Genomic DNA, 22,529 nt, shown 5'->3' with positions numbered 1-22,529 from the left:
TACAAACGGCATAAAAACTCACCAACAGCAATGACTTCCTCCCACATGGCATTTCTGGGTGAATAAAAAGACCTATTGAGACAAAACGTTTTTAAAAAAAGCAAAAAGACAGACACAACATTGTGTAAAACATTTTAACTAACCACTTAAATGTAAAACACAACAAAAAAAACCTATTTGGTGTGAAATAATACAATCTCAGAGGAACATGAAAAGAGAAGAGTGTTTTTAAGTGCAACTGTTGTAATCAACACACCTCTGTGTCCTTTGAACTTGACATCTCTCTTCAGAAAACCCGTCAGGTTCCTTGTGCTATTTAATCAAAGAAAACTAAAACACACTTGGGGTCAAAGGATTTGCTACAGGCCGTGCAAATGTGTGACTTCAAAAGGCTTTGGGCTTAAAAAAAACAGTTTGAGATAAGAGCACAGGGGGTTTTCGGTTAGCAGGAAAGACTTTTTTAAAAAGCAAAGGAGTAAGTAGCTGGGTGGGGGCTTATTAGCCCATCACACCTTTTAAAATACCTCTCTTTTTAAGGAGATTCTGACACTTTAACAGTGCGTGTTAACCCAAGCCATTGTTTTTCATTCATCATTTCATCCTAATTTTCATTACAAACGCCTACAAGATTCCATCAGCTGTGACAAAAATAGTGCAAATACTCAGTTATATAGATTTTTTTTAATTCAGTGTTATTTAAGTACAACCTCTTTTGATTTTTGTTTCTGTCTGTTGTTTTGTTTTAAGTCATTTTAGAGGACAATAACCATTTCAAATCTCAATATCCCACGTGAGGTTGGAACTAGTTTAGGTTCTAGCCAAAAATAATCAAGAAAGGGGTCAAGCCATCTGGCTTTGGAAAACAACCCCCTCAAAAAACAAAACAAAAAAAAAAACAGGTGTGAGGGTGCTTTAAAAATACAGATGTGAATTGGAACGAGTGTTTTAAAGGTCATGACGCAAGCCACAGATTTCATGATAAGTGCATGAGGGATTTATAACTAGAATAAAATGAGTGAATCCGATTCAGCCTTAAAAGATCAAAATGCTTTGAAACAGCAGATAATTCTGGTCCCAAAATTCGATTGGCCAAGCAGCTTTCCAAGAATTTTAATGTTTTCTCTAACCCAGCATTGCTCGAACCAGGGTTTCTCTCACCAGTTCGGAAACTTCCACTTCAGTAAGGTCTCTGACCCACAACAGGTGTATACCTATCTTTAAACTTTCCGCTCCGATCTATATTTGCTAAAAGGGAAAACCTCTCAACTGACGTTCCCCTAAATTAAAAAAAATGGAGCAAGCTTCTTTTGTGCAGGTGGCATTGCAGAAACAATACGAGCGAGCTCTTTTCCATTACTCCATTTTTATCTTTTTTTTTTTCTTGAACAAAAGGTCAGAGGGAATTTCCTCAAAGTGCTCTGATTCAATGCCAACCAGGCCTGGCTAACAGGAGGAAGAACTAGTCCTCTGATGTCTGTGGGGGAGCTAAAGATAATGTTTACCTACCCTTGCCTCGTAAGCAAGCAACCACTTTACCATATGTGGGTCTTGCAAGAACCTGCATGTGCACAAATCCATAACACTGGCACATGCACAAGCAGGCAGCCTAACACATCTGCTTTTACACAGGCACACATGCATACGTTTCTATTATCTTCTCTTTGTTCTTCATTCCTGAGTTGGTTGCTCTAGCCCTTTTTTGGTGCCCCACCAGAGACTTATGTTATGCACAGAGAAGTCACAAGCACACCTGCTGTCTGTTCCAGACTCTGTGCTCCACAGGAAGTGGTTAGAGAAGTTTGGTTATAATTTGTAGCAACAACAACATCACATGCTGGAATTTTTTTGTTGCGTTTATGACCAATTATTTGTATATAATTTGAAACCTATAGTGAAAATGAAAAAGCATATATGTAATCAAACAGAGTGGTTTGTAACATCAATCTGAATGGCTAAAAATGGCTTTTAATCTTCTATCCACTGTAATGGACGTCACTAAATCTCAACGTTATACTTTATAAAGCGTGTCAGCCACATCTTTTTTTTTCTTTGGGAAACTGGTCTAAATGATTTGTTTTCACCACCGTTTTGATGCATTGTTTTTATGTAAGACTGTCAGGAAGAGTTTAGCAGAGCTGCCACACACAGAAAGATGCGGTATGCAAAAAAGCAAACAAGAACTGCTGGGCCCTTCTCTCGATTGGCTCCCTGCTTCCGTCTGACCTCCACCCAGTGGAAAGCCACAAGGCTGCGGCTGATTAAGAAAGAGTAAACAAGGCTGTAAACAAAGTGTCTCTGAGGACACTTAATCGGCCTTACATGCACAAACCATTCATGCTGCCTGGGACTTAATCAAACCAGAGACTGTAATTCATTCATAGTAGTCTATATTTACATAATACATGTGATGCAGCTGACACAACCCAATCTGGATACTGTAAAAATCTATGCATGTTTGTCTGTTCTGTCAGTCTCTTTCCTGATATGTCTTGCTTGCTGCTGTCAAAACATGACAGGGATGTTGACTGGGATGTTGTCTTAGCTGCAGCTGTCCTCTTACCATGATTTTTTTTTGGGTGAGAATGCTGTATGATCCCTCAAATCCCCTCCAGCCCCTCCCTCATCATGCTTTGTATCTTTTCATCGTGTCCTTTTTTTTTTTTTTTGCATTGTCAAGTCCAATGTTCTCATTCGGAATGACACAGCTGGATGTCTTTAAGTTAAAATGAAAAAAAAAAGGGATTTGGCGTGCCCCCCCAGGCCAGAGGAAGGTACCACTGAAGTGAGGACCACCGGGGTTGGGTATCCTTCACACAGACGGCCCCTCTGCTTCCTCGTCTGATCTGTCCACTTGCTGCGTCTGTTGCAGAAGCAGGACCTGGTTGTCCAAGCATGTCCTCAGTTTGTGTTCGGTCAGAGTAAGACGCTCCTCAAGGACAGCAACGGTCTGAGAGAAGAGAACCAACAGTTAAAGTTGTGTTCACATTTCATGGCCAAAAAGGATTTATTGTCAATAGTGTAGCAAAGCACAGCTCACACAGAAATCACTTTCAATGCAGTTAATTTGTGAAATATACATGGAAATCTTTCACCCTTACTTGACATTCCAGAATGGAATGACTGGATTTGACTATAGAAACAACCTACATCTGATCTGATTTGCTCTGTAGATCTAGAAAAACAGGACTAAGATGACTTAAAGTGGTTCACCTGGGTCAGGATGTCCAACTGCTGCACAATGCTCTCCAGAGTGCTAGTAAGGCTTGATGGGATACCAGAGCGCTCCTCTCTAGATGCTGTCATGCCACCAGCAAACCTTTCTTCTTGGTCTTCATCCTCCTCTTCTCGGTGTCGCGTATGAGTTCGACCTAGACCTGAGATGGGCCGATCTCTGCCGCTTGTTGCACTGTCATGGTTTCTTACATCCTAAGGAATGAGAGAACCAAAACTAAAAGATTGGTTATGATTTACTCATGATAGTCCAAATCTGTATGACATTCTCTCTTCTGTGGAACACAAAAAGAGATGTTTAGCAGAATGTCCCAGGTGCTCTTTTAACAATCAACACCTAAAAATAGGTAACATTTTTAGCCTGATCCTCGCTCAAAGCTATTTTTTGGCTTCACAGGACATTTAAAGACTACTTTTAGCTTACTTTTTGTGGTTTTTGGAGCTCAAAAACATTGGCCTCCATTCACTTTCATTGTATTTAGTAATGCACAAAAATGCTTTATCTTTGGTCAATGACTTCGGCTCTCCAAAACTATTTTGGCCGAAACTGATTTTTGTTTTGTTTTTCAGTTTCACCTCAATATTTTCACTTGCCAATATTTCAGTGCATGGTTGGTGGCGATAGCCTCATGGGCAGTGCCCCGATAAATGACTCAGTAGCGCTTCAGGTGTCCCGAGATTGAATCCTGTTTCGTGGACCTTTCCTGAACAGAGACACAAAATGATGAGGAGGAGGGGAGGGTCATACATTCCTGCCCTAACGCGGGAAGAAAATCGATTGCAGCCCCTTACTTCCTGTGTAGCGTCATGACTTCAAAGCGCAGGGCTGAGAGACAGCATCACGGCCTAGGAAGGGAGGGGAGGAGGTGAAAAAGATGTCAGTGTGTGGAAGGGTCCATTCTGGGGTCCTCCGGCACCCACCAGCCACATTTGGGCAACATCTGCTAGCCTCATTTACACGCTTCACGCTCAGACCTGTGTATTCTGTAACATTGTGGAAAACAGCGCTTGGAAAATATTGTCTGTGCTAGTAGCAGTGACGTGTCATTTGTAAAAATCATTGGAAGGTGAGGATCTACGCGTTTTCATGATGTTAAGGTTCAAACCAGGAAACTTTGGGACTAACTACGGATGTGAATCATAAAAGTTCTGGCTCAGCTTCCTACGATCGATCCCACTTTATAGTTCCAGTAAAGTTGTGATAAAACGGAAGTAGTGACAAGTCTTTTGTTCTGTATTCTGATGTTCATCTGAGTGCAGTGGATTATTGTAAAAGAAAAAGCATAGGGTGGGATTTGGTTCCCACCGGTACTTGATTGTGTTTTGAGATGAAGCCGTTGCACTCAAAAATAAAGCCAGATGAATGTGCCACCAGAAAGAAGCATACTGTTTTCACCAGAACATCGAGTTATGATATTTTGATTAAAAAATTTCTTTTTTTTTTTTTTATAAAACATGTATGATGAATTTTTCCCAACAGATCATGCAATTGCAAAGATAGGGTGCAGTTTAATTACATGCCGAATAAAACAATTATTTTATTATTCAAAGAAAAAATGCTTAGATTTCATTGTATGGACGAATTGTTAACTATAACATATGTAACATCAACGATAACTTCAACGATAATTTTAGTACTAGTAAACATTAAATGTTTGGAAAAAATGCCCTTTCATTGGCAAATAACGAGATAATTTAAATGTAAAATAAATTTAAGACACTTTTAGGTGACAAAAATGCAATATAATAACTAGCCTTAACGGTATATTAAGCCTTTGTCTAATATTTTTTAAATAATTACTCCTTCAAAAGTGAAAAAAAAAAAAAAAAATTTTTTTATTAAATTAAGTTGTATTATTTTAAATAAAATGTTCCTGGCAAAACTACTAATGTGCACCTTTAACTACAACCAGTCAGTAGTAGCGTTTCCATTGCCCTTCAAATTGTGCGAATTGAAATTGCGAATTGAAAATACACCAAATGGAAACATGTCAATGTTGTACAAACTCCAGTATACAACAAGAAAAGTTTATACGGTCACATGAGGTCGTTTTTAGGCAATTTGAAAAAAGAATATTTCGCAAAACTGCAATGGAGTTTTTTTATTTACAGCTCACTTGGCGTACGTAAAAGTCACATAATCATTCTTTAAAGTACGATCACCTCCAAGAAACACCCAATACGTGGCCGCTCTCGAGTATAAGGGGCTTTCTTTGCCATTAATGCTTATTTAACGGCATATGCCGTAACTCCTTATTTACACTGCACACATCTGCAGCGCATTACGGCTCCAACACGACGGCCACTCCAGTCACTGCTTGTATTTATACCAGCTGCCATTTCGCAGTAGTTTTTTTATCGACATTTATGAAATATTGCAAAAGTTTTGCGCAAATCTGTAATGGAAGTGCACCTAGTGATGCTATGTTTTCGACTCGTTCAAAAGAATCAAGTAGTAGTATAGTATGGACACAGACCATATAAGTTTATTGCATAAGAATATCACATATGATTTTTCTAGGACTTTCTAGGAAAAATCAGAGGGAACTTTCAACAGCTTTGTTTTGTCATATTTAAGCGCACATAACGCTGCCTTACCAAAACAGAAAGATCCGATTTGGCCAAGTGTTTCTTACTCAATGAGCTCTGGTTGGCCAAGAAACTAGTCTGTTTTGCAGGGTGAATGGGTGTCCTCTTCCTGATTGCTTCACCAGTTGCCATGACAACAGCGTACCTGTGGTTGCTCGCAAAGAGTTACACTCATTCCGTTCCCTTGGTGGCAGTGCAAGCGATATGTGAAGAGAACGTGCACCTTATTAACAACTGTTGTGTTCAGCCAAAAACAGTGTTGCAGTCTGAAGTTTGAAGTGGGCACAGGTGGGTCATTACATTTCATACATATTCATTCAGCTCCGAGGCCAAAACCGAGGGTCTTTATGCCAGCGCTGATATAATTTATGTCAACAGGCTTGCTGGCCGCTAAGCAGGTACTTCACTGGGCCATTGGGAATATTTATGAGCTCCCTCAACAACACCAAAACCCCCAACAACCCTTTGAAATATTACACTGTTCTTCATTGAACACCTGGGAAATGGAGCATAATGACTGGATACTTGACAAGATCAGAGCAGCTGCTGAAGTCGCGTCTGGTCGGATACTCATTAAGAAATGGGAAGACACCTTCTCAACGGTCTCCTCACAACAATATTGGCTCCTCATTAGCGCTAATATTAGAACGATGTGTCCGTGCCGGTGAGAGAAATGTCAAATCATTTGATGTAACCCAAGCTTGTCCTAAAATGGTTAGTTTTTATTTTTAAAAATCATACACCTCCTCTCACTGCCACTAAACCACTGACTGATCTAGTCTGATAGAAGATAGAAGATTTTCCAGAAGATAGAAGATTTTCCTTGTCACAGGACGCCATGTAATATCATTAAAGTGAGCTTTCTTGTACAAGGAAATGTTTATTGCCATCAAAAGAGGCATTGGCTATTTGACCTGCTAGCCTTTTCATACCCCTAAGTCATTTTCAGTACTCCTACTCCATCTCTCTTTCCTTTAACAGTCTTTCTGTGGATCAGAGGTTGGTTTCTGCCGTTAAGTTTCTGCTGAAGGCTGGCTAATGGGGTTTAAGCTAGTATCTGGCTCCAGTCGCGGGACGGATTAAGTTTCATATTAGCGTGCACATATCCAGTGCTTCCTGCACTATTAACAGGGTTGATAGTATTAAAGTTGGGAAGGAAATGAGAGCTAAACCCACTTATTTCACCATTTCACTAGCACAATTTGTGAGATAATCTGTGAATCCGAAACAGAACCTGAAATGTGCCTCAATAAATATTTAAGATTCAACTTAGACTGATTTCATATTCAAAACCAATGCTGTTGTTCAGTATTTTTAAGTAAATATTTTTCCCTATGCTCATGTAGTAGATAAATAGACTATTATTTTAAATTTAATTCTTTTTTTAAACCTAAAACACTCTTAATGCTCAATACAAATAATTTAAAATTAATAAAAAATACAATTATTTATATATTAAAATATAAATACACACAAAGTAATAAAAATGTATAAAATGTATGCACATTGTACACTTTTAGAATATTACAGAGAATATTATTTGCATATATTGAATATATATACATATACATACACACACACACACACATACACACATTTAAGCCAGTGAATGATAAGCCTGTTGCATTACAGTCTGGATAGTCCATCATAGTTTAAAATCACTGCACCGCTATGTCATGTTATCATATTTGCACATGTCCTATTTCAATGATTACGATGCCGGCTATTTTTGCCAGCCAACTCTGACGCTTCTTTATGATACGGTGTATTTGACCCCTCATGCTGGCTGGACTAGTGGAAAAGTGAAACCAACACTTGTCACTTCTGAATGCAGGCCACATCCTGTCAGGGGACCGAGACCACAGCTGTCTGCAGCACCATGAGTCAGGTGACGGGTGAAGCCCAAAGAGGACCCGCTTTTGCTATGGTGTGCATCGATACTAAGGAAATGGGCTCTTTGTCCCTAAATGAGGAACACACACTTTCGAGATGAACACACACACGCAAACCCTGACCCTGGGCTTCAAAAGCAGAGCTTTTTGGTTAGTCTTCCAGATGAAAAGATAGAAACCACAAAGCCGTACTTAAAAACTGGAATATCAAAGATGGCTCCCACACGCTATGGTAGGGGAAGACGATGCTTCCTTTTTCCCTCTCCGTCTGTTCTCGTATCAAACCACTCTTCACTCGCTTACACGTTGGCTTCAGGGTAGATAAATATCCGTTTTCAGAGATACCACAAAACTGCAGCATTTTATAACCATTCTGTGACTAAGTGGTTATGGCACATTTCGATTGTGACTGAAGTTTACGCCCTCATTGAGAACAACACAAAACCAAACACTGCAATAATACCTGCAGATCACTGTCAGTACCCTCTCATCCGCTCTGCGTTCACAATGAGTGGCAAAACTGCCAGTGACCTGAAACCACTAAATGCCAAGTCCACAGGATATGATATAACTCGCTTATGCAAACCAGGCTGCACTGACGAACCGGCTTCATCAATCTGGAATAAAAACAATGGATTTAAAAACAATCAGACAGAATGATGTAATATCATTAGAGGATTCTTTGTAATTCATTAAATTAGAATTGAAAGCATAAATTAGACTGGAGGAACTCAAATCAACAGCCCTCGTTTGAAGAAAAGGGGGATCCCTCTACAAATACGGGCAAAGAGGGATAACGAATGCTGCGTTCTGACCCAATTCCTATCGGAGGCACAGTTTCAGATCCCACAGACTGGATGAGTCATCAGGCGCATTTGCGCACACACATAAATGGTTCCAAGCACTCCAAAATCAGGTTGAAGGAATCAAAACCAAAACGTATGGAAAGTGAAAATTACGTCTATAGGAAATACATGTTCATCAGATATAATGGAGGGCATGTCCTTGTGGTGATTGGGCATCAAGAAGGTTAGGTGACATTGACGTAAAGGCAGTCGTAAACATCAAAAGAACATCAATAACCTAATAAACTCTCTTAATCAAAAAAGTGGTAAATAAATCATTATTACTGATAATAATAAAAGTGGTTATAATATATATATACACTGTGTGCTGAATTATTAGGCAAGTTTTCTTTTACAGATAAAATGAGCCAAAAAAAAAGATTTAATTCAGACTAAAAGTAAAAAATTATTAAATGCCCATGAGAAGGATGCAATGCTAATGCAATAATAGAATTTGCAAAGCTAGGGCATGACCATTGGGCAGCAAAATGCTCATTGGGTCAGCAGAGTCAGAAAAAACAGGTGGAGAAGAAAAGACACGTTAACTGCAAAAGAAATAAGAATTAAGGTGAAGAATTAGGCGAGGAACTATCAGGAACCATTTAGTCTCCAGCACTACCATTTTCCAGAACTGCAACTTACTGGAGTTTCCAGAAGTGCAATGTGTCAGGTTCTCAGGGACTTTGCTTGGGTTAAAAATCCTAAAAAAAAATGACCCTCACTTAAATAAGAATTACATGCTGAAGTGTTGTGAAATACATTAAGACTGATTTTTCATAGGCTTTATGAACAGATAAGTTTTGAGTGACTCTTGAGGAACCAGCATCACATCCTCTTGTACCACTGTTTGAAGAATTTATCTTCCAGAATCTGGCAGTAAGTTTTAGGAGCTCATTTTAGTTTAGGAGACTTTTTAGGATAGGAGATGGACTAAAAATGAGCTATAGAAAGATCAAAAGAACAGCATTTTAAAGCAGCTGAAGTGTCTTTATTTCTTGCAAAAGAAAAATATTTTACTGATCCCAAAGTTTTTACCGTTTTCCTTTGAAAGAATTAATACTTAAACTTGATCTAAGCCTGAGAATCCCTTTTAGCTTTGCTGATACTGTAGCTTTGCTTTTTTCCACAAAGAATATGAAAAGTACAGTAAAGCGACCCAGTTCTTGGAAACCACGTCCATCATTTCCCCATCCAGCACGTTCTACAGCATTCAAACACCTCCATTCATTTTACACTAGGTAGGGTCGTGAAGGAAACATTCAGCATTAAATAAGCTCGCGAGAGCGACCGAAGTTTGTTGCATGCCACCTGAAACACTTGTTTTGTCTGGGATGTGGATCCTTTTTTGTTACTGTTTGCGCCCTGTTGCCTGGAATGCAGGCAAGGTTAAACATACAAGCTGCGTTGTAGGTGGTGGTGGTGTCAACTGAGGATGTGTAGATGGAAATTTAGCCCCTCGGAGTAGGCAAAGATGAGTCACTTCGAGAAAACTGAAGGTTAAGTCTTGAAGGTTTTAATTTTAATTTGCCATAAAAGACACAAACAGAAATTCGTTTACTATCCTCGGGTAAAATGCCACTGTAGGAGTGGATAAAAATATAGATCTTAAAAACAGACTTTGCATGACACATAGTCGGCCTCAGTGTTTGCCAAACTCAGAAAATGAAGCTAGCTAAGCTATAAATGATCCTTTACACAAAGTAGCTGGGTATAGTACAAGCTAGGAGTGGGCAATATGACCAAAATCTTATATTGAGTAATTTTATTTCACAGTAACAATATCACAATATAGTTATTTTTGCTTTAAATAAGGATTTTATTATAAAAATTTTCAATACCATATAAATGGCATGGATTCATGTCACCAGTGTCAACATCACAAAAAAAACTAATACTAGCCTAAATTAAAAAGAAAACAAAAACTCAATGCTCAATGAAGACAAGTAAACAGTCAGCAAAAAAAAAAAAAAAAAAAACTACAAGCAATTACAAGCAATAGGACAAACAAACTATAGTAGAACAATTAAGAAATGCTACATGCGTGGTATAAAAGTGATCAAATGTATAAAAACGGCATATTCTTCACTTTGTGAATCAAATATATATTTATATATCCCCGGCCGCCGCAGCATTGGCTGCCCACTGCTCTGGGTGTGTGTTCACTGCTGTGTGTGCACTTGGATGGGTTAAATGCAGAGCACAAATTCCGAGTATGCGTCACCATACTTGGCCACACACCACTTCCCTTTCCCCCTTTCCCTATATTTAAATATAATATATTTATAATATATATTTAGATAAATATATTTCTTCTTTTTAAAGTTATAAAAGTGATTTAGTCAAGAGCAGTGAGATTTTTTTCTCTTTTGTTATTTGATTAACTGCAAAATAACTCTGTCCAATACTCTCGCGCTTTATTAGCACCGTCTTCATGTGTATGTCTCTCTGACAGCATGCACATACAGCAAAATGAGTTCTCTTTCGCTGCTGATTGCGTTTCAACGGCTTTGTTTTAAACCGCAAAGCTTAAAAACACATGTAAATGATTAGTTTCCGTGACCACGTATCACAGCAACGTCACGTGAGCATGTAACTATGATAGAGACAATAGCCCAAAATCTCTACCAACAAATTTCTACCAGTTCGTCTATTGGTATATATATCGCCCACCCCAATACAAAACAAAAATATGCTAAATGCTACAACTAGCCTTCTTTTTGATTGATTAATTCAGATTATGTTTCTACTTTATTCAGAATGAAACTTACTAATGTTTTGCTAACTCAAAAGACAAATTACTTCATGAATCAGACAGTGGTGTTTCTGAATCTAAAAAGCTGACAGAAAATACAAATGGTCATAGAAAACATAACATTGCAGCAACATTGCAACAATGCTGTTGCAACGCTGCCAATGCTACATAATCAATGTAATAAAGAGAATAAACAGAAAAAACAGAAAGCCGCAAAGGCAGCATAAAGTGTAACCTCTCCAGCCTAAATATAATCCATGGAAGAGCAAAGTGTGTGTTTGGCTCAGGTCAGCTCACATTGGTGCTGTTTGTAGCAGATACAAAATGATGCTCATTTTGGCAACCGTAATGTTTCAGAACAGGAAACCATTAACATGACATTACGCGGCGGATGGAGGGCAGGAAATTAAATTCGGCTGTCTTTGAGTAACTGATGTCACAGTTCTCCCTGTGGGTAATTGATTATTACTGCCTTCCGCTAGCTAAGAGCACTGTGGATGTGGGCCATGCAGGAATGGGGAAAACAGAGAGAGGTATGGTGAGCTTGAGTCTGAATTATTCGTTCACTAAACAGTCTGATTCAGATCTTGAATTCAACCCACTGAATCAATCGGTTCACAACAGTTTACAATTATCTGGATTCGAAGAAAAGTTATTAACAATTTATCCTTCAGTCTGTCTCACTCAAAGCTACTGTATGGTTAAAGAAGACTTGGAAAAATGCCTCAGGAGTTGCACGGACTGCTTTTATGATGCGTTTAGCTTCCTGTGCTAAACTACCCTTCCTGTCGCCACGTCTATCTTTTGCTATCTGCCCAGAAGTTAAAGAGGAAGAAGGGATAAGTAAGTCATGATAACCGGGATAGAGAAATCATAAATACAATGCAGTCATAAAATAAAATTGATATATAAAATGTAAATTATTTTAATGAATTAAAACTGACACATTTACATAGAAATAATACATGACATATCTGACTAAAAAAAATATACATGAGAGATTTTTCTCATAAAATATCTAAAATATAACAATTACACAGTATATAAGAAAAAAATTAAATACACACACTGTATAATTTAACTTTGACATCAATTTAATTTAAAATGGATAATTTATTGTAATTTATTACATAGGGATCGTATCACCTCAGTGAAAAAAATAAAGCCTTTGTTATCCTGTCTTCCTCCTCATCATTTCCTGTCCTCTGTCATTATCAATAAAACTGGCAAAATAGTGGCAAAAAACAAAAACTATTACGCATCCAATAACGTTTTGACCTTACATAAAGTCATTCACCTACATTTACTACTATACTCAGGAACTTCTACAAATCACACTGAAAAGCAGAAGCCAAATTGGTACCAATAACCAAACCATTCATACAAAAATATAGGTTATATAAGCAAACACATGCTGATAACCATATCACATATCATTCAGACTGCATAAGCAAAGGGCGAAAAAAAATAAGAGCCAAAGTCCAATAGTATTGGAAATTCCGAACTGCAATACAAAAAAAAAAAAAAAAAAAAAACACTAGCTGTCCAATGAGCACCAAAGCACCGTGCTTATCTTGGATTTAATGCTCAACCCTACTGATCTTACAGCCAATGATTAACACCAGGGTCAACAGCCCACTGCCTGTAAAAGCTCTGCTATCAGCAGGAGATATCACCCAGCCAACTGACACCTCATTGAGACGTGCTGGATCCAACCCTCATCGGGAAACTGTTCACACCAAGAGAGAGAGTCCACATCCTCTTCTCTGCTTTTTGTGGCCTCACAATCAAATGCTGTTTTATGCGTGGGAGAAAAACGATAAGAAAACACTTGCACAAGGTTAAATGAGAACATGATGTCCTACCATGCTGTAAAAATGTTTGACACAAAAAGGCGGTGTGCTGTACACGTGGCACATTATGCAAACATAAGTGGCAGTGGGAGATCTAATGGTGTTAATGGTGCTGTCATATAAAAATCTCTTAAAATCTGTGAAAAGAAAGTGGGACTAAGCTTATATGACAAGCCAGAGTCTGATTGTCAAACATTATGATAAAAGTGGCAAACATTGTTTAATATGGCCTGGTTATGACAAAATATGCTCCTATGTTCTGGCTAAATTACAGCCAATATACCATATCTTAAATGTCACTTAGTGTGACAAATAGAACGGATTAAAATGTAGGGTTGGGTATCATTTGAATTTGAGCAATTCCGATTCTCGATTCCGATTCCTTTCGATTCCCAGTTTCGATTCCAATGTGATTAAATAATGATATCAAACATTTATCCTGTCTCTTTTTTGCAAACATGAATCAGCGTTCTTGAATGAATCTCTTGTATGATTCAAAGACAAATACATTTTAATAGGCCCTTTTCGCCACCTACTGGCGTAACAATGCAAAAGATAAATCTTAATTTCAAGTGTCAAATTACTTCCAAAAGGTGATTTACTCTATTTTAATTGCTACCGTACACATCAGAGTTTATAACTGAACTATAAACTTTTAACCAAGTAGGCTACTTCTGTGATTTGAATGTTTGCCAATTGAAATGTTCAAATCCCACTGATGTGATCGTACATGCTGCACGGACGAACCAAGTGATCACAACACTGATCGCACACGTCAAAGTTGAGGACTGAAACAGACGAATCATTGTAATTTAGGAATAGAATCACGGTGTTTGAATCGTTGGTGAAAGTTGAAAAGTTGGTGGTGATACCTCTCTTGCCGCATGTTTAGCTATCACAGATATTATACTTAGCTTTTTTTGGCTTCTGATCGTAAATGTAGCCAAACTTTGGAGAGCTTAGATTAGCGAGCAAGGTCCTGGCAGATCGCTAGGTCCGGTCCTCACAGATATATACAAAAAAAAAAAACGTATAGGAATCGATAGGCAGAATCAAATTTTTAATTTGACAACAAGTATCGATTTTCAAATCGACTTTCGATTCCCAACCCTATTAAAATTGATACAATTTTACAAAAATCACATCCATTAAATATCTAATTTATATCTCACATATACATATATATATATATATATACACATATACACACACATATACATATATATAGTTTTATATTTTAAAATAGCTACATAAATATACAAACATACATATATATATACATACATATATACACACACATACACATATACATATATATATATATATATATATATACACACATATATACATACACACATATATATATATATATATATATATATATATATAATAATAATAATATGGAGTTTTGTGCTCGTGTATCCTACCTCTCTCATTCGGCACAAATCCAAATATTCCATAATATTTCCATATTTGCGATGCAACGTATCTGAATGAATGAATGGTGCATTTATATAGCGCTTTGTGTATTGCTGTACACCCAAAGTGCTTTACAATCAAGTTGGGGGGGGTCTCTCCTCAACCACCACCAGTGTGCAGCATCCACTTGGATGATGCGACGGCAGCCACAGTACAACGGCGCCAGTGCACTCACCACACACCAGCTACAGGTGGAGAGGAGAGAGAGATAGAGCCAATCAAGTGGATGGGGATTATTAGGAGGCCATGATAGACAAGGGCCAGTAGAGGGAATTTGGCCGGGATACCGGGGTTACACCCCTACTCTTTACGAGAAGTGCCATGGGATTTTTAATGACCACATTTTAATGAATGCTAAACTATTATTTATTATGTAAATTATAGGCTTTGTACTTCAGTTGCGGTGACACAGAGGCGGGTGCGCTGATGTTTCTATTTTATTTTGATAAAGTACCAACTTTAGCAATGCTGGAACTGATGTGTTTTGTGTGTGTGTTGCAATCACTTCAACTGTTTCCTTTCCTTTAACCAAATCAAATACAAGGAATTTATTTATAGTTTTTTTTAATTATTATAATTATTTTAAAGATTTATTTTTGGTGATTTTTCCTTTATTATGACAGGACAGTATAGAGATGACAGGAAGTGAAGTGGGAGACGGGGGGGGGGGGGGGGGGGGGGGGTCGAGAAATGACCTATATGACAGCGCGCTGAGCATGTGGCTATTGGCGCAGACTAAACTATTTTATTTTATTTTTTAAAATATATTTTAACTAATTATTAAAAATGGCAACAATATTATTATTATTATTATTATTTAAAACAGGCAACAAATTTGAACTATTTTTATCATGGTGTCTAAAAACACAGCTAATAGCACAATATGCAAATGAATCAGTCTAATAAAAGTAACAATTGCATGTGTAATTCATAATATTTTTTATTTTTGTCTCTTTGTCCCACCCTGTCGCCATCCTCACTGCACTTCCACTTATTTTAAGGTGCAGTCAGCACTTCTGTTTCCGATCTCACCCCCTCCTCTTTCTTCCTCTCTCTCCATCAGCCACTTCTGCTTTAATTTTTAACTCTCTCGCTCAATGTCGGCTGTGCACAGCTGCAGCTAAGACAGAGCCAGAATACTGTGGATTTTCCATTTAAGAATGGGACATTGTGAGAAATTGCCTGGTCCAAAACTGTGGACTCCGGACTGATCCAAATGCATATTAGCTACACCAGAACATTGTGATTAGTAGGGCACAAACCGCAGTTCACAAAGACAAGACGTGATGGTGCTGAAATGAGATGAGTTGGCGACACCTCAATTGCTGTCAGATGTGAACTCACAAAAACTACTGCTGCGAAGTAGAATGCTGAACGTTAAAATGGGAAGTTGTTTGGGAAGGGAACAGAAGCTGAGTGGCGGTAGCCCTGGGGTTTAAGGTGCACTCGATAATTGAAAAGTGGTGTGGCAATTACTGGAGATTTGCTGGTGTCAAAAGACCTGCTTTGAAATGCTGCTCAATCCAAGTACATAATGGAGAGCAGCTCCAAGTATGCTTTAGATCTATAATGATCTGACCTGAGCCTCACCATCTTTATTTTCTGTCATAGGAATATTATAGTTTTTCAAATTATGGTCAATAAATATCTTTACCATCCTGCCACCTACCATTATTTGATAAATAATATGTAAATAAATAAAACTGATACAATTATATATTGATATTTTATTATATATTTCTGTATATAGTTTTTAAATTTAATAATTACATTTTTTTAAATAATATTTTCCTCAAATATTAAAATAAATATAAAATAAGCATATATATATATATATATATATATATATCTATGAGAAACTCTAAATATAAAATATGAATATTAAAAATAATAATAATATTAAAATTACCTGGAATAAATATATATTTTGAATATAATATTACATTCAGAGAGAAAACAAATTACATTGAGAAATGTTATATTAAATGAATAAATTAAGTAATAATAACAATTTGATAAATGTAAATAATTAAAACAGAATTTTTTATTTATATTTTATAATATTTTTTATATCATATATAAATTTCCTTTAAAAAAAATATTAATATAAAAAAGAAAGATATTCAGAAAGGAAAACAATTTTTCTCTTGATAAATAAATTAAACTGTTCAATGCTATGTAATTTTCATATTTACTATGGACTTTAAAAACTGTTCTTGCACTTTCTCGCCTGCTTGTTTTCCTGCTCCCTGCTGAGTGTAATACTGGCAGGCGGGCTGTGTCCCTCGCAGGAGACTGCTCTGCATCTTTTCGTATCATTAACCTATTTTAAATCCGCTTTCAAAGAATTAGGCAGTTTTTTAAATATTTACCCCTCTCTGCAACACATGCCAAATGACGCACTCAGCTGGCATGGAAGAAAATCATTTCCGCATTACAGTGCTTAATACACAAAACAAATAAGCAGAACCGGTCAGAACATAAAACGCCCTAACTATAAGCCAGTAATGAATAACAACGGTTGTATTTAATCTGCAAATCAGTGAATCAAAAAAACAAGTCTCCCTTATTTTGAATCATTTTTCTGAATTGAAGTGGAGCACAAATCTCTGACTAATCCATGCTTACAAGCTCTCAGCGCTGCAGCAAATAGAGAGGCCAGAGTGAAAGTTCAGCCGTTTGATTGACCGCTACAGCAGCAGGTGGTGCAGGGTCCAGCTGAGCATCTGCCCTTCACCAAGCTCCGCCAGGGAGCCTCAGCCTCAGCATGATGCCTCTCAACTCCACCACTACTCTCTAAACTGGACAGACAGAACCTTCAAGTCAAATCAGCCTGAGAGCAACAAGAGCTGGCGTACAGTTCAACCTGCTCCTATTATCCACTTAGAAACATGGTTAAAAAATGCTGATTCAAACGGTCTCCTTTTTAATGACACTTCCTTCTCAGATACCTAATTTTAGCCAAGTTATAGAACTGTGTGAATCTTTTGCGAAGGCGGCAATCCCAGAATGCACCGCAACAAGTTTAAGATGGTGAATAGGCTTGTGGGCAGCACGCTGACATATAGCACCGTTGCACTACGGGCATCCCGAGTTCGAATCCCAGATCGTGGACCTTTCCTGATCCCGCCCCCACTGACTATCCCACTTCACTTCCTGTCGTTACTCAACTGTCCTATCAAAGTAAAAGAGCAAAAATGTCAACAAAAAAAATATATATATATGGTGACGCCATCTTAAAAGAAATTGATTAGCTACTTTATTCCTAAACGTGGAAGTAAGCCTATAGGTGAGATTTACGGTTCATTAGCCACTGTAGGGAAATAACGTGAAGATTAACAACGTTATTAACAATTAACATTTGCAGTAAACTGTAAATCTGCTTGCATGAACCATTGTGTTCATAATTAAGATAATACACTAAAATTTGCAGTATCAAGCAGCAAAACGAACGGTTTTGTACAGCTAAAAATAGCTGGAAGCAAATGAGACAAGAACCACAAAATTTACAAATGGCCGGCCCGTTTTTACGTGAAGAATACAGTGGATAAATAAACTTTTATTTGGTTCTATACTGACTATTATCAATATTAAAATAGATTATTTTACCAGTGGATGGACCAAAATAAAATTTCTGCCCATCACTGATAAGCTGATAATTATTCTGGCAGATAAATTAAATATACAACACTATTTTTAAATAAAAATACACTAAATTCCAATCACTAGTAAACAAAATCAATAATTTTAAACTAAGCAAATGAATAATTTAAATTATATTAAAATATTTACATCCTATTTAAAATAATAATAATAGTTGTTATTATTATTGATAAATAATAATTGATTCTTTAGCATTTTAAATTGAGTTTTAAAATTAACTATTACTAACTATTAATAATATTATTTCTACATTAAAAATGCAAAACATATACATTTAATATTTTGATATTAAATTTGAGATCATATTTAATATTCTGTGGCTGGTTAAAGATGACTACATTTAACAGCATGAATAAATTATTAAATTTACAATTACATTTTTAAACATTAAAGAAATCAATTAAAGAGATTAACTGCTGTTAGATGATGGCAAAGGAAATTAAAAGGTAAAAATAGAGGAAATTAGTATGAAAAATTAAATACCCAATATAGACAGATACTGATAAATGTCAATAAACTGAAAAGAAATCTCTAATACCTTTCAATAATTAATATCCTACAGATATATTATACATCCCTAAATTTTAAGCTTATTAGAGTATTTCTCTATTACCTAAGCGTGTGCACAAAATTTAAACTCATTGGAAATAAATACAGCATGTGTCTCCAGAGGCACAGTGTGTGGATGCTCTCACGTTCCCTGTGCTGCTGGAGAAATGAGGCATTGATGAGATGATATCGGCGGCGAGGAGTCTCGGAATAGTGTCACCATGTGAAAAGGCCACAGGCTCTTGAGCGCGGCATATCCGTAGGTCAACCCCATAAAGCAGAATATCAAGGCTCCCCTGCGCTTCCTCTCATTTGAGCCGGTGCCAGAGGCAGTAGATTACTCAGAAGAGCTTCCTGTTACTCTAAATAGGTATGACCTCTGCAATTCAAAATAGAAAATGTAAAACTACAGGTGCACTCTTCCACTTGTTGCGTGGTGTTGGTGCGTGTGGTTTGCCATGTACGAGTCAAATAATGATATTAAAATTCCAGTATAAATGGAAAATCTAGGATATTCACTTATAGACATTGCTTTCTGCATGTGATCAATCGAGGGCCTCTAGCATCCAGTAAGATCTCATGCTGTCTCACTATAGCTCAGACTTCCACAAAGGTCATCTGTCTGGCTGTAAGCTGATGCAAAGTGTTGCTCAAGCAGCATGAGCGAGAACAACAGACAGTAAAAGCTTTTCATTCTAGTTCAAGCAGATTAGGCTAAACGCAGAAAAATCACGCCTGTATTGGTCTTTGTATTTGTAAGTTCCCATGATTTGATTCCTCTGAAAACCTATTAGTCCAAACCTGACAGCCTTGAAGAAGTCTGCTAAAACTTTTGGACTCAAAAGGCCTGTGCACTCCATTAATATTACATTAAAAGCTAACGAGTCACATGTCAGTTTCAAATAAAGCTGATGAACAAAGAAAATTACATTTATTCATAAAAAAAGACTAAATGACCAATTCCAATTATATAGACTTAAACTAATGGTAGCAACAATTGCTGTTGGTCGAATGTGAATATTCAGACAATAATATTACATTCAGAATCTGTTAACAACCAATATAAATAAAATATCTTTAACAAAATATTGTTAACCTTTTAAAACTTTAATTTTATATATATATATATATATATATATATATATATATATATATATATATATATATATATTTTTTTTTTTTTTTTTTATACAATTTTTAAATAAAATAAAAAAAAAAATCAGATTTTTTCAATTGAAATTTTTTTTCAATAAAGATGCAAACATTTTATTATTATTATTTTTAGTAGATGGAATAATAACAATATATTAAATACATGAAGTATTATATATTACTGATAATAACAATTATTATTAGCAGTAGTAATAATATATTTTTAGTATATTTTAAGTATTATATATTGTTAATATTTATATATTATTGCTGTTGTTATTAATATAATTAGTAGAGATACTACTACACTACTACTAATAATAACACAAAAAATAATAACAACAAAAATAGGATTATTAGCTCAAATAATGATCATATATTGTAAGTATGATATATTGTTATTTATATATTATTATTGATATTAATACAATTATTATTAGCAGTAGTAGTAATAATATATTTTAAGTATTATATATTGTTGTTGTTAGTAATACAATTAGTGGTAGAGATAATATTTTACTTTTAGCTGGAATAATATATATATATATATATATATATATATATATATATATATATATATATATATATATATATACAGTATTATTGATATTAATATAATTAGTAGTATAAATAATAATAGCTGGAATAATTCTAATATATTTTGTGTATTATATATTATTATTGATATTAATTAGCAATAACAATAATAATAATAATATGATTTTAATTTGAGCCATTTCCCATTAGTGGCCAAAAAAATTTATATGTATCATACCAGACAAAATTCTGCACCCCTAGAATGAAGTACATAGGCCAAGAACGAGTGTCATCTGAAAATAGGATGGAAGAGGATGTTAAACATGACACTTAAGCTCAGACTATAGCATGCAGTTCCCAGAGCAAGGCTAAGTAGACAGCCCATCATTCTCCAGATAGGAGAAGATAGTAGCATTGAAACCGGAACAGAGTTAGGGCATCTCTGGCATATCACATACACCTACTACTTGGAAGGTGTGAAACTAGTGGCCAATATTATCCTTAGCCAAATAAAAAACACCGACATCTCCTTCCCTATGCCTCCATGTGCTAGAATGATACAAATCAGTTAGGATATATATGTATATTTTTTAAATCAGGAAGCGAAAATGGTTTGGTATGTCCAGAATGAGCTTTGGGCCTGACACCTGACCCACTGCTGCCTCGAGGGCGTCAATGCGGGTCAAGAGAATGATGGGAAAGAGGACCGGCATGAGAATACAGATGTTTTCCAACAGTGGCCTGGAAAAAATGTAGACGTACTTGGGTAAAGTAAACATGAGAGTCACCTACACCATTCCTCCACAATTCTTCCGTCACCTCCTTGAAGGTTAGGTTGAGGTCAAGCAGATCCTCCCTCTGCAACCTCAAGTAAGCGCCACTGTTTACATTTGTGCTTTTGCATGGCAATACTGAAGGTGGTCAGGCAGCGGAGACCCATTACTGCGGTTCACCCGAAACCCAAGGCTATTTACAGTAAGTCAATAAAAGATTCCAATGTTAAAAGGGGATGCAGCAGAGCAGAGTGGGCGTAAAACAACATTTATCATTTTAAACTTGGCCTTACGACAATGACCACAAGTTACAGAACAATGCATGCAACAGAGGACTTCCCTGACCCAAAGTGGGTTCAACAATACAGTAATTTCAAATTCAAAGCAGTTCTTCCTGTGGTATCTGATTCAACAAGGGCTCCTGCTGAGTGACCTCCATAACAGCTTCACTTACTTGGTCATCACTTGGCCTGATGACCCCTTTTTAACCCCAACAATACTCCACGACACCTGCTTTTTCACGATGGGGTGATACACTGATACAAAGATAGTGAGAGACACATGGCATCAATAAAGATGGCCTGTTGGATCAGGGCTATCTTTAGGTGATATTTGGTTGCAAATTTTTGCTTTAAAGGGGTCATATGAAACAAAAACCCCGCCTCATTCAAACATGCCCCACAACTCTACGTCACTGTCTGGGAAGATTTGCATAACACCACCCAAATGTATACACAAAGAAATGCGGCGTAACTTTTATTCACGCTGCAGTATTGTTGCCACCGCCTTGTCATGGAGATGCTGTGTGTTTCCAAATATAGTAAGGGGCATAACATTCTGTTATTCACATGCTTGAGGTATTCGGCCAATCACAACGCACTGGATAGATGGCTAATCAGAGCACACCGTGCTTTTCAGAACAATGAGCTTTGTAAAAATTGACGCGTTTCAGGGCAGAGAGGAGCAACAATAATGTACGATATGTGGAAAATAAGTGTTTTATGAACCTTAAACCACGCAAATACATTGTATTACACCAAATACACAAAATAATGTTATTTTTAGCAACATCATATGACCCCTTTAAAACTTGTTACAATTATAAAACTTAATTAAAATATTTTTTAAATAATTATATTATTTTGTTACACACACACACACACACACACACACATATATATATATACGTATAACGGCTGCCACTAACAACTATT

The 22,529-nt window shown here is 36.5% G+C and overlaps 1 protein-coding gene across 1 annotated transcript in view; it reads right to left on the bottom strand.

The window, feature by feature from the left end:
• Positions 1–2,372: 2,372 nt before the first annotated feature.
• Positions 2,373–22,529, bottom strand: part of LOC306866328 (POC1 centriolar protein homolog B-like) — a 40,774-nt gene continuing 20,617 nt past the window's right edge. The window contains exons 11-12 of the mRNA XM_079411443.1: positions 3,211–3,426; positions 2,373–2,947 (exon numbers count right to left, since the gene is read on the bottom strand). Coding sequence (XP_079267569.1) covers positions 2,810–2,947; positions 3,211–3,426 — 354 coding nt within the window. The 3' untranslated portion in view covers positions 2,373–2,809. The remainder of the gene's footprint in view (positions 2,948–3,210; positions 3,427–22,529) is intronic.

This window comes from Barbus barbus, assembly GCF_936440315.1.
Source record: "Barbus barbus genome assembly, chromosome: 48".
In the NCBI taxonomy this organism is placed as follows: domain Eukaryota; kingdom Metazoa; phylum Chordata; class Actinopteri; order Cypriniformes; family Cyprinidae; genus Barbus; species Barbus barbus.
Note: the sequence above shows the minus strand (reverse complement) of the source record. Positions and strands in the feature narration are given on the sequence as shown.